The sequence below is a fragment of the Budorcas taxicolor genome, chromosome 1 (assembly GCF_023091745.1).
Source record: "Budorcas taxicolor isolate Tak-1 chromosome 1, Takin1.1, whole genome shotgun sequence".
Classification (NCBI taxonomy): Eukaryota; Metazoa; Chordata; class Mammalia; order Artiodactyla; family Bovidae; genus Budorcas; species Budorcas taxicolor.
This window is the reverse complement of record NC_068910.1, coordinates 10,234,631-10,254,429: the sequence shown is the minus strand read 5'-3', so window position 1 is coordinate 10,254,429 and position 19,799 is coordinate 10,234,631. Positions and strand designations below refer to the sequence as shown.

The window sequence follows — 19,799 nt, the reverse complement described above, 5'->3', positions numbered from 1 at the left end:
GGGAGCTTAGAATTCCAAGATCAACACGATGATTCCTATATATCAGAAAAATCAATGCGCTATAAATTTTATACAGTAGGTTTCAGGATGTGTCTTCCTCATTGGTGCAAACAAGAGTAATGTTCCAAAATATCTGATTGACAGCTACAGAGTGGACACCACCCAATCAGAACAGATGCAGGCCCAAAATGAAGAAAACACTGGCTGTAAGCCACTAGTTGGAGTACGCTGGTGTTCACCAGCTGAGCATCACCCCTGGCTGCATCTAAACCCCAGTTCCACAGTGGCTCCGCCTAGAAGTGCTCTCACCTGGGTCCTATTATTAACTACTCAAGGGTATCTCAGAAGGCAGCATGAATCACGCCACACAGCATGTGTAAGTTGACCAAACCAAGCAACAGCATCCAGGAGCTTAATGCTAAAAGGGACCTAGAGAGAGCATTAGGCTTTCATGCTTTATCCCCAGGTCCCAAATGAAGAAGCTCATTTTTTAGATTCTAATGCCTCATCTAATTTTTCATGGTAATACAATATATTTTAAAACACATTATTAAATTCACATTCTCAGTTTACAGAACTCAAGACATGAATGAGAACTGGCCCTATCTTTCACACTACCTAGCACCAGACCATTTTATATGTTTTGACTTTGGTAAAAGACAGGGAATTTAAATAGGCAATTAGGTACCTAGGATCTTAAGCTTGAAGGGGAGAGGAGGGCATAAAAAAGGAAAACATAAAATGATCTGAATGGTTACCTGCTATTCAGCAGCAAAACATAAGTATTAAGAGATCAAGTTCCTCTCAGAAAATACAGGTTCTATTATATGACCCTCTGAACTCAAACTACACTGCTATAGAAAGACTCAACAGACAACTGCTTCTGGGTCAGTCAGTTCAAGAGCAACAGTTACAATGCCAAACCCTTTCCTGGAGTAATAGAAATTTAACAATAGTAACTGAAACAGTAGAATGATGCATATTTAATAGATTTTCAGAACATAACTTCCATTAGCTTCATTAACACAAAAATATTAACATTATTTATGTGTATGGGGTTCATCATAAGAGAAGCAAGGTTAAATGTGCTTCATAAATAATACAACTTAATGCTAAAATTAAGACACTATCACTAGTTCTAGTGTCACCCACATTTAAAATCACTCAAATCCCAATAGTTAGCTTGTAGGAAGACTTAAGCCTAAGCAGACATTCTTGGGCTGAGCGCTGAGCTATCTAAATCTACATGTTCTCTGACCAAAACACATACAGCACTGTCTTTGAATATTACCCTAAGAATTACCTTACCAGGTAAAACTGAAATCAAATACATCTACAGTAATCACTATACTAGGGTTCTCAGAACTGTATTTTATGTAGACTATTCAAGAAACAGTTCTACTAGTTATAAAACAGCGGTGGCTATGAAAATCATTTTCAACCAAATTTTTAAGACAAGTTGTTAAAATAAATACAAAATCATTTTCCTGCAAAATACCTTTTTTCACCCAAATTAGTCCCCTCCCCAAAGTTATGCTATATAAACTATGCCTCTCTCTGGTCAAAGACCTTAAAAAGTGGCATGTAATCACTTATATTTAAACTAAAATTAAGGTGGGGAAATACAATTTTATATAGTAGATTCAAAGAAAAAAATGTTCTGAAAAAAATTTTTCAGTGATGCAATAGAGCTGAAGTAATTTCTTTAGCTCTGAAGGCTCAGTGTAAACAGCCTTATGCAGAAAATAATTATCCATAAATATAAGTAAAAGAATAGATTTTTAAACATTAAAGTACAAACACACTAATCTAGATTAGGGATCTGCACATTTCTTCCATGAAGAGTCAGACAGTAATTACATTAGGCATTACAGTTTCTGTCACAACTATTCAACTCTGCCCCTGCAACATGAAAGCAACTATCAACAATTTGTAAACGAATGATCAGGGCTATGTTCCAGTCAAACAAAAACAAGCTGCAGTCTGTTGACCACTGATCTAGACCTTAATTTTTTTAAAGGAAAAACATAACCAGCATCACTGCTGCTGCTAAGTTGCTTCAGTCGTGTCCAACTCTGTGTGACCCCACAGACAGCAGCCCACCAGGCTCCGCCATCCCTGGGATTCTCCAGGCAAGAACACTGGAGTGGGTTGCCATTTCCTTCTCCAATGCAGGAAAGTGAAAAGTGTAGGTGAAATCACTCAGTTGTGTCCGACTCTTAGCGACCCCATGGACTGCAGCCCACCAGGCTCCTCCGTCCATGGGATTTTCCAGGCAACAGTACTGGAGTGGGTTGCCACTGCCTTCTCTGAACCAGCATCACTACCACTGCTTTAAAGATTGCTAAGCAGAAAGTAAAGATCCCTTTATTCACGAAACTAGCTTTACTAAGTGTTATATGGATTTACTTTTAAACTTACTTTTCTACCTGAATTTTCCATGGGAACCCCAAACTTCAGAATAATAAAATAACTGTTGAATTTGCACAGGAAGATCCTGCAGACTGCCAGTTCAAAAGAAAACTTAACTTGTAACAAAAGTTTCAATTAGAGCATAAATTTTTTTTTTTGTTTTTTGGCCATGCCACAGAGACTTGTAGGATTTTAGTTCCCCGACCAGAGACTGAACCCAGGCCCCTTGGCAGTGAGAGCATGGAGTTCTAACCATTTGGACTGCCAGGGAATTCCCTGGAGCATAAATATTTTTTAATGTATAACTTTAAAAGTAAGATTTCTTTGCCATACACAAACTACAGCCGTAAGTCATATTCCTATAGCATTTCATTAACTGCAAACACAATGCAAAAGTTTTAAAAATATCATCATCACTGTTTATTACACTGGCTATAAAAAATTCACTCCCTATAAATCTATGATATAATTCATTTACAACTATGAATGGTACCACCTTCTCCACTTATCAAATCAATAATATAATTCACTTTATTGAATTAGAAATTCAGTATTTTATATAATTTTATTGTATAGAAAGAATGTAACTCATTCTGCCTACAAACGTATAATATAATTCATTTACAATTATGAATGGTACCACGTTCTCCAGTTATCTTTGTACCCAGTAACCCCTAAAATTGTAATGTAGCTTAGGAAACTGCATTAAGTAAATAAATTTTTCTTCCTCACAACTATTTCTGGTGGCTGAATACAATGTGTCATAGGAAAGACAGGGCTCTGGATCCTAGACATAAATTACTGAACTTAATGAAACATTCACATTCATTTATAAACACTTATATACATTTTTACTAGCTTTCCTTATTAGTTGAGTACATAGTACTTTGCTAAAAAAGATAAAAAATATTTTTTTAAAACTGGGGGATTTTTTGTTAATATTTAAAAAATGCTAATACACAAAATACTTGGCATGCTAGGTATTCACTCTGACGATCACTCTAGAAATGACTAGAAAAACTTTAAGTAGTTTCTAAAAATTTTTAAAAATCAGAAAAAAAAATCAAAGCTATTTCTACACAAAGAAAATATCCCTCTTTATAGTAGGCCATAAATGTTATACAGTATCTACATTGTTATAATAGACATTTCGATATTCAAATTTTAAGACTTACCGAAAAGGTCCTGTTCTGTTAGCAGATCGAGAATCCCCCCACATCTCTTTCTATGTCAAGAGGGCCCAATAAGTAGATCCTTTTGCTACCAAACTCTGGTTATAGCAGTACCTGTACAAAACAAACCACAACAAATGAGTATGTGGGTACATGTAGTAAAGACTAAACCAATTTCCTCCTGTTTGGCTTATCAGGGACCACATCAGCAAGGATATTTTTAGAAGTCACTTTTAAATATTTATATATTAATTTACAGCAACAAAAACACATTTTAAATTTAAATTTAAAAAAGGGCACCATCAATCTCTCAAAGTACTAAGAATGCTTCATAAAACATTTATTAAATTTTCCAGCACCCATTCTATATTCCTTTTTGGAAACAGCACCTTACCATGTTTATTTACTACCCTCAGTCCACATGGCTGATCCTACACTATTCAGCCTGGCCAATCAGAATAGTCTGTTACACAGTGATTACTCTGAAGATGAGCATGTAACCTATGACTAAGAAGTCCTCATAAGACCTGCACTCCAGCTACTGAAAAAGAGGCAAACTTTTTTTTGGTCACACGGCACCGCCTGTGGCATACCAGTTCCTCATCTGAACCCTGGCCCAGGCAGTGAAGAGCCAAGTCCTGACCACTGGACCACCAGGGAATTCCCAAAAGGAGGCAAACTTTTATAACCTTGGATTTGGCAATGATTTCTTACCATGACAACAAAAGAAAAAAAGGATAAAGTAGACTTGATCAAAAATGAAAACTTTTCTGCATCAGAGTACCCTATCAAGAGAGTGAAAACACAACTCACGTCAGCAAAAACAGCAGACTATGAAATTCCAAAGCCTTCTTCCTCCACAGAAACATTAAAAAATAAGCAGTCTGAACCAACTTTGTCCAGCCTTTAGAAAACAGTCAAAGCTTTACGATGACCAAATGAATGCTCAATGAAGCAAAAGTCATCCTCAAAATAATCAGAAAGTTTTGGGTGAACCCTGACCCACCCCTCACCTCAGCACGGCAGTGGTTTTTGTCTTGAAGCAGTGGCAGCCCACTTTCCCAGCTCCGTCCCTTAAACCAAAGGGAAAAGTGATTTGTAAATAACTATGTACTTCTGTTCTAGTAATGTTCTGTTCTGTATGGGGGAGAAGCTAAAGGACTGATGCAAGGTACTTGCCTCTGTTTTACCTGACAGAACTCTGGGGGGAAAAGCGGCGGGCACTGCTAATAAAACTAAAAAAGCAGACTCACAGATACGGGAGAAGCAGCGGTGAAAATACTGTGAGAAGTCAGACATTTCTGAGGCAATATACATGCGAAAAAATTTAGAATGTCACAAGCATACTCAGGCAAGACACATGAGTTCACCTGGACTTACATCCTAGCTTTACTCACCACAGGGCCCCTTCTACTTATTGCTGTGCTGCATCTACTGGGGGTCTAGGCAGCTGAGGTGGCAGCCTTGTCTGCAGGTTCAGATCTTGGTGGTTGTAGTAAATAGGCAAATGAGGGTTTTGACAGCTGAAGTGAAAAGTAACTCTACATGAACAGTGGTTGAACAGGGGTCATTCTCTAAGAGACAACAAGCATCACATTAAGCTATGGACTACAATCCAGTGACACCCTTCTCATGGATTCCCTTAACTTTCAGCTTTACAAGCACACTCCCCCAGAACATAAAGAAGAACTTTGGTTTCTTGGAAACCAACCAGTGGGTTTGGGAAAGCCTCCCCATTGCAGGTCAGCAGCCTTTCAGGTTAGAACCATGATGTCAGATGACTCTTTTCGAGCTTCCTCTGCCTTTGATTCTTGATTAATAAAAAATTCTTGGCAAACACTTTGAGTCCATCCTGCACAGGTCCAAGAAATCGACCTCTAGCAGCATAATATCAAAACCCGGGGCCATCCCTCTTAAATCATGACCTAAGTTCCAAACGCCAACAAAGCAGAACCGGGGGTCCCATTCCATTAGTTTTAGCTGTGGTCTACAGCAGGCCTGTTCCTGCTTTAAGCACTCTAATTTTTCCAAAGTAAATGCTCTGGAGCAAACAGGACACTCAGCTATAGCATCAAGGGGTCACAACAGGCAGGGATTGGTGTGAGCATCTACCCAACTAAGATCCAACTATGAGTTTTTAAACAGCAGCAACTTTAATACGCCCTTTTGGAGCTAGAACTAGTGGCTACTGGAAGTATCCTTGCCACCAACCCCCTACAAATTCTCATTAAAAAAAAAAAATGAAATGTATTCATTTCAGTTACAAGGCCTTGAAAAGACTGCTCCTCAGTTGTGACAGTGGTTTTTCAGGCTTACTCTCCAGAACCATGCTTTGCCTACCATCATACCACATTCAAAAGTTAAAATTGAAAGTGGATCTACATAAATGTAGAAGCTAAACTATAACGCTTCTAAAAGAAAACATAGGGAATTCCCTGGCGGTCCAGTGGTTAAGACTTGGCACTTCACTGAGGGAGCCCAAGGTCAATCTCTGGTTGAGGAACAAAGATGTTAAAAGCCAAATGGCCAAGCGAAAAGAAAAAAAACACCACCACCGAGATGGTATCAGCAAAGACTTCTATAAAGGAACCAGAAAGCATTAATCATAAAGAAAAATACAAAAGTTAAAATTTGTTCTTCAAAAGACACTGAAAAATGAATAGGTAAACTACAGAACAGGGAGTAAATATTTTAACACATGTCTGACAAATGCTCACTATTATTAGTCATTAAGGAAACAGATTAAAACCACCGATACACACCCACTAGAACAGCTAAAATTAAAAAGACTTACAAAATCAAATATACAAGGATTTCCAGCAATCAGAACTCATACACTACTCAAATGACCGCAAAATGGTACAACCAGTTTAGAAACTGGTCTGAGAAATACTACTCATGACCCAGCAATTGAACTTCTAAGTATCTGCTTAAGATACACGAAAACAAAAGACCGGTAGAAAAATGTTCACAACAACTTTATCCATAATAGCTTTAAAAAAAAGAGAGAGGACAACCCAAATATTCTTCATTGGGCGATGACATAAACGCTGTTTGGTGTCCGAAAGGGGATCCTCCCTGGGGTAGTGTATTTCACTTAGATGCTGCTGCTGCTAAGTCACTTCAGTCGTGTCTGACTCTGTGCGATCCCATAGACAGCAGCCCGCCAGGCTCCCCTGTCCCTGGGATTCTCCAGGCAAGAACACTGGAGTGGGTTGCCACTGCCTTCTCCAATGCACGAAAGTGTAAAGTCAAAGTGAAGTCGCTCAGTCGTGTCCAACCCTCAGCGACCCCATGGACTGCAGCCTGCCAGGCTTCTCCATCCATGGGATTTTCCAGGCAAGAGTACCGGAGTGGGGTGCCATTGCCTTCTCCGATTTCACTTAGATATCAAATGGAAAGGTGACTTTTTGGTAAAATGAGAGAAGCATTAGTAAGAAAGAGAAGTGAAAGTCACTCAGTCGTGTCTGACTCTTTTCAACCCTATGGACTATATAGTCTGTGGAATTCTCCAGGCCAGAATATTGGAGTGGGTAGCCCAACCCAGGAATCGAACCAGCGTCTCCTGCATTGCAGGTGGATTCTTTACCAACTGAGCTACCAGGGAAGCTCCCATTAAGGGGAGGTGGAAATGAAGAATCAATAAAAACCTATTTTTAAAAAATTATTTAAAAAATTTTGAAATACATTTAAGTTTACCATTTTACAGTTAAGAGGGATTAAGTATATTTATAGTGTTTTGCAACTTTTATCCCCATCCATCCACGCTTTTTTCATCTTGTAAAACCAAAACTCTGTAGCCATTAAACAGTAACTCCCCACTCCTCTCTTAACCCAGTCCTTGGCAACCACCATTCCACTTTGTCTATATAGTTTTGACTACTCTAAGTATCTCTTAATTCTAGCGGAATTAAAGAGTATTTCTTCTTTCACGACTGGCTTTTTTTACCTGGCATAATGTCTTCAAGGTTCATACATATTAGAGCATCTATTGGAATTTCATTTCTTTTTAAGGCTGAATAGTAATTCCACTGTGTACACATACTATATTTTACCTACTCATCCACTGATGGACATTTGGATTCTCCCATCTTTTGGATAATGTTAACAATGAGCATGCACATACAAATATCTGAGATCAGTTCTTTTGGAGATATATACACCCAGAAGCAGAATTGATGGATCATATGGCAATTCTAGTTTTAATTTTTCAAGGAACCACCATACTGTTTTCCACAGCAGCTACATCATTTTACCTTCCCACCAACAGTGCGCAAATGGTTCTGTTATGGACTGAATTGTGTCCCCCACAGCTTCAAGCCCTAACTGCCAATGTGACTGTATTTGGAGACGTGGCCTTTGAGGAGGTAATTAAGGTTGACAGAGGCCACAAGGGTGGGGCCCCAATTCAACAGGACTGGTGTCAGCAGAAGAGACACCAAAAATGCATGCACAGGGAAAAGCTAATGTGAGGACATGGCCAGGAGAGGGCCTTCTGCAAGTCAAGGAGAGAGGCCCCACCAAAACCTAACCCTGCTCATGCCCTGATCTTAGACGTCAATCTCCAAACTGCAAGAAAATCATTTTTCGTTGTTTAAGCCACCTAGTCTATGGTATTTTGTTATGGCAACCCTAACAGAATGATACAAGTTCCAGTTCATCCACATCCTCACCAACACTTACTACTCTGTTTTTTTTTTGTATTTTAGTAACAGCCATTCTAATGGGTGTGAAGTGGTATCTCACTGTGGTTTTCATTTGCATTTCCTTTATCATTAATGATGCTGAGCATCTTTTCACATACTTACAAGACATTTTACATCCTCTTTGGGAGAAATGTCTATTTAAGTCCTTTGCCCATTTTTTGATACAGGTTATTTGTTGCTGTTGTTGAGTTTAGGAGTTTTCTACATATTCTAAATATTAATCCCTTACAAGGCATGTGATTTGCAAATATTTTCTCCCATTTTATGAGTTGCCTTTTACCTTGTTGACAGTATTCTTTGAACACAAAAGTTTTAAATTTTAATGAAGTCCAATTTGCCTATTTTTCCTTTTGCTAACTGTGCCCTTGGTGTCATATCCTTTAAAAGATCATTGTCAAATCCAACACATAAAGCTTTCCCTTTCAGTTTTCTTCTAAGAATTTTAAAGTTATAGTTCTTACATTCAGGAGCAAGATCCATTCTTAAGAACGGCATTTGTTGAAGGCAAAGATCTACATATTGATTTGTTTAAAAAATATACAAGTCCACAATCTTCCTGGAATGTTTTTGTGTACGAAGATTAAAGACTAGTCTGAAGACTCTACCCTTACCGTGTTCTATCACTATCATTTAATTATTTTTTTTTTTAATATTTGGCTGCACCACATCTTAGTTACAGCACAGGCTCAGTTGCTCTGTGGAATGTGGGATGTTAGTTCCCTAATCAGGAACTGAATCCACGTCCCCGGCATTGCAAGGCAGATTCTAAACCACTGGACCAGCGGCAAAGTCCCTTAACTCCTTTTTTTGACCTATATTACCACTCTGCTTTTGCTCATAAGCATACTCCAGTCTCTCTCATATAACCCCCCACCCCAATACAAAACCTTTAAACATCAGTTGACTAAATAAATGAATGTCCACCAAATATGCTAACTAGGCTCTATTATGTTCCCTAGCACTGTTCATGATGCTGTCCCTGGGTGCTATAGACTATACTGAATGTGTGTCTCTCCAGAATTCATGTTTAAGTTCTAATCTCTGACTTGATGGTAACTGAAGATAGGGCCTTTAGGAGGTAATTAGGTCATGAGGGTAGAGCCCTTAGGAAACGGGTTAATGCTCTTCTAAGAAGGAATATGCAGGTCAGGAAGCAACAGTTAGAACTGGACATGGAACAACAGACTGGGTCCAAATAGGAAAAGGAGTATGTCAAGGCTGTATATTGTCACCCTGCTTATTTAACTTCTATGCAGAGTACATCATGAGAAATGCTGGGCTGGAAGAAGCACAAGCTGGAATCAAGATTGCCGGGAGAAATATCAATAACTTCAGATATGCAGATGACACCACCCTTATGGCAGAAAGTGAAGAGGAACTAAAAAGCCTCTTGATGAAAGTGAAAGAGGAGAGTGAAAAAGTTGGCTTAAAGCTCAACATTCAGAAAACAAAGATCATGTCATCTGGTCCCATCATTTCATGGGAAACAGATGGAGAAACAGTGGAAACAGCGTCAGACTTTATTTTGAGGAGATCCAAAATCACCGCAGATTGTGACTGCAGGCATGAAATGAAAAGACGCTTACTCCTTGGAAGAAAAGTTATGACCAACCTAGACAGCATATTCAAAAGCAGAGACATTACTTTGCCGACTAAGGTCCGTCTAGTCAAGGCTATGGTTTTCCAGTGGTCATGTATGGATGTGAGAGTTGGACTGTGAAGAAAGCTGAGCACCGAAGAACTGATGTTTTTGAACTGTGGTGTTGGGGAAGACTCTTAAGAGTCCCTTGGACTGCAAAGAGATCCAACCAGTCCATTCTGAAGGAGATCAGCCCTGGGATTTCTTTGGAGGGAATGATGCTGAAGCTGAAACTCCAGTACTTTGGCCACCTCATGCGAAGAGTTGACTCATTGGAAAAGACTCTGATGCTGGGAGGGATTGGGGGCAGGAGGAGAAGGGGACGACAGAGGATGAGATGGCTGGATGGCATCACTGATGGCATCACTGAGTGAACTCCGGGAGTTGGTGATGGACAGGGAGGCCTGGTGTGCTGCGATTCATGGAGGCGCAAGAAGTCGGACACGACTGAGCGACTGAACTGAACTGAACTGAACTGAAGAAGGAATAAAAGAGAGTGCTCTCTCTCTGTACCATGTGAGGATACAGCAAGAAAGCAGCTGTCTGCAAACCAAAAGGATCTCGCCAGGAACCAAACTGTCTGGCACCTTAATCTGAAACTGCCCTGTCTCTGGAACTGTGAGAAATAAATTTGTTATTAAGTCACCCAATCTAGGGTATTTTGTTATAGCAGTCCAAGCTAAGACACTGGCCAGTCCTGTCCATTCCCAATTTAATCACTATCACTACCATCTCTACAATTATAATTTCCACATCTCCATCTCTAGCTTAGACTTTCCTATAAAGTCCAAATGTCTGCCAGAAATGGCCACTTGGCCATCCTACAGGGATCTCAAGCTCATGCATAAATTAAGACTTCACTACTGTCGGGAGACATTTAAACACTTCATTAGAGCCACTTTTTCTTATGAAGAGAAACTTTCCAGATTTTAAATATTCTTATATCCTCACCCCTTACATCAGCAAATTACAATCAGGTTCCTAGTTTAAAAGTGAATTCTATAAGATAGCAAAGTGAGTTTTATAAGATAGCTCAGTGTGGCAGTGAAGGGACAAGAGGGCAGTCTCTGGACCTACTGTGCTAGTGGGGTTCACAGCTCGACTGCTGGGAGGGAAATCATGGCTTGGCCACAAGGTATGTCCTTAAGCAAGTGATTTAACTTAATGCCTCACTTTACTTCTCTGTAAAAATCCAGAATAAAGATAATGTCTACTTCATAGTTATCAGGAAAAAATGACAATGCAAATTCACAAGAGCAGTGCCTGATAAATAAATTGCTCAGTAAATGTTAGTACTATTTTAAGAGTTTATTTCAAACATCATTGGGGCTTAGAATGTTCCCACTGATGCAGACTCATTTGGCTAAATGACTGACATTAAGGTTTGATTTGCCATAAATTTAAATGCAGACATTTTCCATAAATTAAATAATCAGTTTCAAGATTTTGTCAACTATATATTTAAAGCACACATGTAATATATTATGCCAGAAAATACAGCCTTCGCAGTCATCTATGGCAGAAGTGTTAAGATGTCAACTTAGAAATGTACAAAGTGGTAAACAATTTTTTCAAAATTTTAAGGGTGAAAAAATTTTTAATCCTTTTAGATGCTGCTGCTAAGCCACTTCAGTCGTGTCCGACTCTGTGCAATCCCATAGACGGCAGCCCACCAGGCTCCCCCGTCCCCGGGATTCTCCAGGCAAGAACACTGGAGTGGGTTGCCATTTCCTTCTCCAATGCATGAAAGTGAAAAGTGAAAGTGAAGTCACTGTCATATCCGACTTTTAGCGACCCCATGGACTGCAGCCTACCAGGCTCCTCCATCCATGGGATTTTCCAGGCAAGAGTACTGGAGTCGAGTGCCATTGCCTTCTCCGAATCCGTTTAGATGGTTCAAGGGAATTTCAAGACCACTGGCCTAAGTGAATGTGTTTTAAAGTCAGACTGCCTGGGTTTGGATTCAAACTGGCAATTCCCAGATGGCCCAGTGGTTAGGACTCCATGCTTCCAATGCTGAGACTATAGCTTCAATCCCTGGTCAGGTAACTAAGCTTCCACATGCCTCTCAGCATAGTCGAGGGGGGAAGGAAGAAAAAATTCAGCTTTCTATGTATCTTTGGTAAGTTATATTTAAATTCTATATGCCTTGACGCTCTCCTCCTACACAACGGGAATAATAGTGGTACCTACTTCATATGATTACTATAAAGAGTAAATGAGATCATGCATAAGAAGAAGTATATTGATAGCAACATTATTATTATGAATGAGCCAAACACTGAAAAGAATCCAAATGTCCATCAACAGCCAGATGAATGAACAAATGTGATATACTCATAAAAAGGAATGCAACATGGAAGAACCTCAAAAAAATTATAAGTGAAAGAAGCCAGATATCCCAATTGTATGAAGTTACATAAAAACATAAAACTACAGAGGCAGAAAGCAGATTAGTGGATGTTAGGACTTGCAGTTAGAGTGGGAAGTGGAGACTAACAACAAACAGAAAGTTGGGAATGTTTTGAGGTGTTGGAAACATTCTAAATCTGAATTGTGGTGATGACTGCATCAAACTGAACAGCTACAGTCTGTGAATTTTATGATATATAAGTCATGCCTCCAAAAATTTTTTTGAAAATTTTAAAGCAACAATGTATTAAATATTATTATTGCTACTATGCTCAGGTGTTTAAAATCACAATCACATTAAGCTGGAAGGGACCTTTCTGAGTATGTCTACCTCTGAAACAATAATAAAGGCAAGAATAGTTGAGTACTGACTCTGCCACAGTTATGTATTTTACATGGGTTCTCTCATTTAATCATCACAGGTCCTCCATGAGATAAATTCTGTTACAATTCCCACTTCACAGACTCTGAAAATGAGACTCAAATAGTTTGAGAGGCTTGTCCCAAAACAATATAACTAATATGAGGAAAAGCAAACTCAAGACCATCTGATTCCAAAGCCCATCCTAAAATTCCTATGAAATTTCATAGGTCTCTGAATAGCCTTGAAAAAGAACATAACTGGAGGATACTCACTTCCCAATTTCAAACTTACTATAAACTTACAGTAATCAAAACAGTGTGGTACTGGTATAAGGACATACAGAACAATGAACTAGAGACCTCAGAAATAAACTCTCACATACATGGTCAAGTTACTTTCAACAAGGGTCCCAAGACCATTCAAAGGAAAAAAGACAGTCTTTTCAACAACTGATCATAGGGAAACTGGAAATCCACATGCAAAAGAATGAAGTGCGACTCTTACCCAGCTATGCCAAAAAGGGTTTAAAGACCTAAACCTAAAATTTAAAACTCTAAAACTCAGAAGAAAACAAACCAGAAGCCTCAGGCATTGGATTTGGCAGTGATCTCTTGGATATGACATCAAAAGCAGAGTCAACAAAAAAAAATACACAAACTGGAATTCATCAAAATTAGAATGTCTGTGTTACAAACAACATCAGTAAGAGAATAAAAAGACAACTCATGAATGGGAGAAAATATTTGCAAACCACATATCTGATAAGGGATTAATATCCAGAATTACAGAAAACTAAAACTCAACAACGAAAGACAACCTGATTCAAAAATGAGCAAAGGACTTGAATAGACATTTCTTCAAAGACACACAAATGGCCAATAAACACATAAAAAGACTCTCAACATCATTAACAATTAGAGAAATGTAAATCAAAATTACAAGATAACCACTTTATACCCATTAAGATGGCTATTAAAACAAAACCAAACGAAACTAACAGAAGCTAGTGAGGGTGTGAAGAAATGTGAACCCTGTGCATTGCTGTTAGGCACGTACAATCTATGCAGCCACCGCATAAAACATACAGCAGTTCCTCAAAAATTTAGAACAGAATTATCATACGATCCAACAATTCCAATTCTTTTGGGTATAAACCCAAAAGAAATGAGAGCAGAGACTCAAGTAGATATGTGCACCCCTCCATGTTCATTGCTGCATTATTCACAACAGCTCAAAGGTGGAAGGTGGAAACAACCCAGTGCCTATCAACAGATGAGAAGATAAAGTAATATATACATACAATGAAATACTATTCAGCCTCAGAAAGGAATGCAATTCCGATAGATATAACATGGATGAACCTTGGAGATATTCTAAGAAAAATAAGCCAGTCATGAAAGGACCAATATTGTACAATTTATGGTTCTATGTATATGGGGTACTTCAGTCCAGTTCAGTCACTCAGTCTTGTCCGACTCTTTGCGACCCCATGAATCGCAGCACGCCAGGCCTCCCTGTCCATCACCAACTCCCGGAATTCACTCAAACTCACGCCCATCGAATCAGTGATGCCATCCAGCCATCTCATCTTCTGTCGTCCCCTTCTCCTCCTGCCCCTAATCCCTCCCAGCATCAGAGTCTTTTCCAATGAGTCAACTCTTCGCATGAGGTGGCCAAAGTACTGGAGTTTCAGCTTCAGCATCATTCTTTCCAAAGAATACCCAGGACTGATCTCCTTTAGAATGGACTGGGTGGATCTCTTTGCAGTCCAAGGGACTCTCAAGAGACTTCTCCAACACCACAGTTCAAAAGAATCAATTCTTCGGTGCTCAGCTTTCTTCACAGTCCAACTCTCACATCCATACATGACTACTGGAAAAACCATAGCCTTGACTAGATGGACCTTTGTTGGCAAAACAATGTCTCTGCCTTTGAATGTGCTATCTAGGTTGGTCATAACTTTTCTTCTAAGGAGTATGTGTCTTTTAATTTCATGGCTGCAATCACCATCTGCAGTGATTTGGGAGCCCCCCAAAATAAAGTCTGACACTGTTTCCCCATCTATTTCCCATGAAGTGATGGGACCAGATGCCATGATCTTTGTTTTCTGAATGTTGAGCTTTAAGCCAACTTTTTCACTCTCCTCTTTCACTTTCATCAAGAGGCTTTTTAGTTCCTCTTCACTTTCTGCCATAAGGGTGGTGTCATCTGCATATCTGAAGTTATTGATATTCCTCCCGGCAATCTTGATTCCAGCTTGTGCTTCTTCCAGCCCAGCGTTTCTCATGATGTACTCTGCATAGAAGTTAAATAAGCAGGGTGACAATATACAGCCTTGACATACTCCTTTTCCTATTTGGACCCAGTCTGTTGTTCCATGTCCAGTTCTCACTGTTGCTTCCTGACCTGCATATAGGTTTCTCAAGAGGCAGGTCAGGTGGTCTGGTATTCCCATCTCTTTCAGAATTCTCCACAGTTTATTGTGATCCACACAGTCAAAGGCTTTGGCATAGGCAATAAAGCAGAAATAGATGTTTTTCTGGCACTCTCTTGCTTTTTCCATGATCCAGCAGATGTTGGCAATTTGATCTCTGGTTCCTCTGCCTTTTCTAAAACGAGCTTGAACATCTGCAAGTTCACAATTTACGTATTGCTGAAGCCTGGCTTGGAGAATTTTGAGCATTACTTTACTAGCGTGTGAGATGAGTGCAATTGTGCGGTAGTTTGAGCATTCTTTGGCATTGCCTTTCTTTGGGATTGGAATGAAAATTGACCTTTTCCAGTCCTGTGGCCACTGATGAATTTTTCAAATTTGCTGGCATATTGAGTGCCGCACTTTCACAGCATCATCTTTCAGGATTTGAAATAGCTCAACTGGAATTCCATCACCTCCACTAGCTTTGTTCATCGTGATGTTTTCTAAGGCCAACTTCACTTCACATTTTAGGATGTCTGGCTCTAGCTGAGTGATCACACCATCATGATTATCTGGGTCGTGAAGATCTTTTTTGTACAGTTCTTCTGTGTATTCTTGCCACCTCTTCTTAATATCTCCTGCTTCTGTTAGGTCCATACCATTTCTGTCCTTTATCGAGCCCATCTTTGCATGAAATGTTCTCTTGGCATCTTTAATTTTCTTGAAGAGATCTCTAGTCTTTCCCATTCTGTTGTTTTCCTCTATTTCTTTGCACTGATCGCTGAGGAAGGCTTTCTCATCTCTCCTTGCTATTCTTTGGAACTCTGAATTCAGATGCTTATATCTTTCCTTTTCTCCTTTGCTTTTCGCTTCTTAGGACAGGCAAAATTCAGAGAGACGGAAAGTAGGATGGTGGTTGCCAGGGGAAGAGGTGGGGAGAATGGGAAGCTATTGTTTAATGGGCACAGAGGTTCAGTCTGAGAAGATGACAATGTTCTGAAGCTGGATGGTAATGACGGTTGCACCGACATGTACATTTTAAAACGGTCAAAATAGCTAAGAAAAAGGGAGGCAGAAGGAAGAGATGGAGGGACTACTTCACACCCATTCAGGTGGTTACTGTACAAAAAAACTCAGAAAGTAACAAGTGTTGGGATGTGGAGAAATCGGACCCCTTGCGTATTACTGGCGGGAACATAAACTGATGCAACCGCTGTGGAATACATTATGGTGGGTATTCAAAAAGCTATCCACAGAATTATCATATGACCCAATTCTGGGCATATATGCAAAGATATTGAAAGCAGGGGCATGAAGAGATATTTGTATACCCACGTTCACAGCAGCATTATTTACAATCGCCAAAGGTGGAAACCCAACTGTCCAGCAAGTGAACAGGTAAGTAAAATGTAGCCTATACACAGCAACTGAATATTGTTCAGCCTTAAAAGGGAATGTAGATGTCAATTACATCTCAACTTTTTTTTTAATTAAAAAAAAAGGAATGAAGTTTGGATATACGCTACGACGTGAATGAACCTTAAAAAACATTCTTTTACCTGAAAAAAGTCAGACATGAAAGGATAATTATTGTATGATTCCACTTACACAGGGTACCTAGAACAGGCAAATTCAGACAGACAGAATACAGATTAGAGGTTACCAGGAACTAGAGGGAAGGGGCAAGGGAGTTACCTGCTTAATGGTTAGAGTTTCTGTTTAAGGTGATGAAAAAGTTTTAGAAATAGATGTGGTGATGGCTTCATTACATTGTGAATGTAATTCATGCACTGAATTGTATGTGAATTTTACATATAGAAATGGATTAAATGGCAAATTTCATTACAATATATGCAACAAAACATTTATCACAACTTTGTAAAAAAAAAGTACTGTAATACATGAAAAAACATCGAATTAGACACCTTAAATGGGTGAAATGTATGATGTGTGAATTTTATCTCAACAAAAAATTTTTTTCTTTTTAATTTTTTGGCTGTACCACATGGCCTGTGGACTCTTAGTTCCTACACCAGGGATGGAACCTGCACCCCCTGCACTGGAAGCATAGAGTCCTAACCACTTAATTGCCAGGGAAGTGACAAAAATTTTTTTAAAAGGTAACAGTGGCAGCTAACACTTAGTGAACACTTTCCTCACACCAGGCACCATCCTAAAAGGATTACGTAAACCTCACAACAACCTTCAAAGTGGCTGCCATTTCTTAACCTCATTTCACACATGAGGAAACTGAAGTTAGGTAACTTGTTCAATGTTGCTCAGTTAGTAGAGGAGTCAACAGTTCAAACCCTATCAATTTCTAGAGCTCCTACAGTTCCTATCAGTGTGATAGGAAGGTTATAAAAGGTACCCAATAGATGCCCCCTAACTAAGTGAATGAAATGAACAACTACTGTGGAAGTCTAGCAGAAAAGTCTATTCTAGCTGACTCCATGATTTATGATCTTTAAAAATTTCAGAATTTTCCAACAGTTTTTTAATCTTAATACAATTTTGAGTTAGACTATTAACACATTATTTTATGTATTTAAACACTGGCAGAAAAGTATAACCTTGCCCATGTTATCTTCAATAACACAGGAGCATTCACTTTGTAACCTCTCCATTGACAATTCTCCTATGAAAGGCTACAGAAAAACTAGGCTCCCAAAGGCAACAAAAGTAAACCCAATTCTGGTAACAGAATTAAATGAAGAGGAATGCTACAGATGTCCAAAAATAGCCTATCCTATGGGCTAGGTACCTGGTTAGATACTAATTAACCAGGCAAGGTTCAGGTGCAATTTTTGTGTGTTTCACTAAAATGGTAACATACTTGTCCTACCCTCACTTATCAGTTCTTGAAACCTCTCCCTATAGACCTCACAAGTCTGCTGATGTTGACATTATTAAACCATTCACAGTGGCGGCACTACTCAACAGGAAGTTGAAAGCTAACAAACTGAGGGCACAATCCAGAGTTCAGAAAAATGAACTAGGTGACCGGGCGCATCAGAGTCTACTAAACTCCATCTAGATCCCGCAGCTCTGATATTCACAAGCAAACCTGGAATGTGCAAAAAATACAATTACCTTTACAGTTTACCCTACAAAATAAGACCTTTTCCTTTATTAAACAAAAAAAAAAAATGCACGCCCAGAGTTAAGTCCAGTAGCACAAGATCAATTCTAAAGTTAAGAGAAAAACAGACTTACTGATATACCACTAAAAGGAATCTAAAGAGTGCATAATACAAGGAAATAACCCTGTCCTCCCACATTCGCCCAACTGGCACAGGACCCACCAGACCACTCCCCGGGATCCAGGTTCTACAGCCCGGCGCGCTGGGCTCCGAGCTCTCGCGCCCTGTTGTCCGGCCGAGCCCACTCCGGTCTGTCCAGGTCTGAGGGCGAAGCTACGGGCTAACCACAAGAAAAGCTCCCTCTCGAGCGATGCCTCACAAGTGGATCAGATTCCTGCAAATGCAGGGGAAAAAAGGAGGAAGAAAGGGCCGCCTGCCTGCAGCCCCTCGGACCAAGAGCACCCAACCGCAACCACGCGCAAGCCACGGACCCCCGAAGCCGGCCGCCCCGAGACGGGACCGGTAATTCCACCGCCAGGCCGGGCCCCGCCCCGGGCCCGCGACCGTTCTGGGGCGTTCCTCCCGTGGGCGGCGCCTCCCTCACCACACCGCCACTTGACTCTCTTCTTCCTGAGGGAGGCCGCGGCCGCCCCGCGACACCGAAGCCGCAGCTTCCAGGCCGCGCGAGCCCGCTACGTCCAAAGCGGCCGGGCAGGCCGGCTCCTTCCCCGCTGGCTCCCGCACGCCCTCTCTACCACCCCAAGCCCTTACCGAGGCAGCGCGGCCTCCGCGGCCCGCTCCTCCTAATCCTCAGCCGCCGCCACCGACCCAGCGCCGCGGAGACCGGAACTTCCTCCGCGCCGGGCCGCTGCCTCCACAAAAGTGCCGCCGCCTTTAGCGCTCGGCCCGCCGGGAGATGGAGTATACAGCGGTGGGTCGCGGCGACTCCACTCCCGGCGTACCCTGCGCGGGGGCCGGGGGCGGGGCGGGGGTGTGTGCTTGCCTGCGGGGGCGGGGCGTGAGGGGCACGCTATTGCCCACGTCCAATGGGAGGGTGCGCTTCCTTGCCCCGGTCCGCTGGGCCTGCTGGGGGTTGTCGTTTGGCCCTTAGCCCACCGCCGCTCGTCTTCTTTCGCTCTTTCGAGTATGAGCAAAGCGTGCAGTCTATGGGTGGCTTGGGTTTCTCGAGGTTTGCTCCCTGCCAGAGTGCGAACAGGACCCTGGCCTGCCTAGCTTAAAAAGGACTTATTCTCCGTTAATGTGAAGGAAATGGAAGGGAGCCTTCTCCACCTAAGTCTTCCGGGGCGGGAGTTTGTGGCCCACATAAGAGCCTGGCTCCCAACCCTCCCATAGGATGCTGCTAAGTCACTTCAGTCGTGTCCGACTCTGTGCGACCCCATAGACCGCAGCCCACCAGGCTCCTTCGTCCCTGGGATTCTCCAGGCAAGAACACTGGAGTGGATAGTGGAGCAGTAATCACATGCTCGTCCTCTTTTCTTTCTGATGGATTTTCAAATTAGCCATTCCCAGCTCAAGAATATCACTGGTGGGTAGTAGTACTTTGTCCTTCAAAGAGGTAAACATAGGAAGGAACT

At 40.9% G+C, this 19,799-nt stretch overlaps 1 protein-coding gene across 3 annotated transcripts in view; it reads right to left on the bottom strand.

Moving 5' to 3' along the window:
- Positions 1–19,033, bottom strand: part of RBM6 (RNA binding motif protein 6) — an 83,737-nt gene extending 64,704 nt beyond the window's left edge. For 2 of the 3 annotated variants that reach the window (XM_052653405.1, XM_052653498.1), the window contains exons 1-2: positions 18,427–18,530; positions 3,588–3,698 (exon numbers count right to left, since the gene is read on the bottom strand). In XM_052653405.1, the coding sequence (XP_052509365.1) occupies positions 3,588–3,631 (44 nt within the window). In that variant the 5' untranslated portion in view covers positions 3,632–3,698; positions 18,427–18,530. Of the gene's footprint in view, positions 1–3,587; positions 3,699–18,426; positions 18,531–18,975 lie in introns of those variants that run through there. The other variant, XM_052653422.1, reaches the window with a different exon arrangement.
- Between the last annotated feature and the right edge of the window lie 766 nt (positions 19,034–19,799).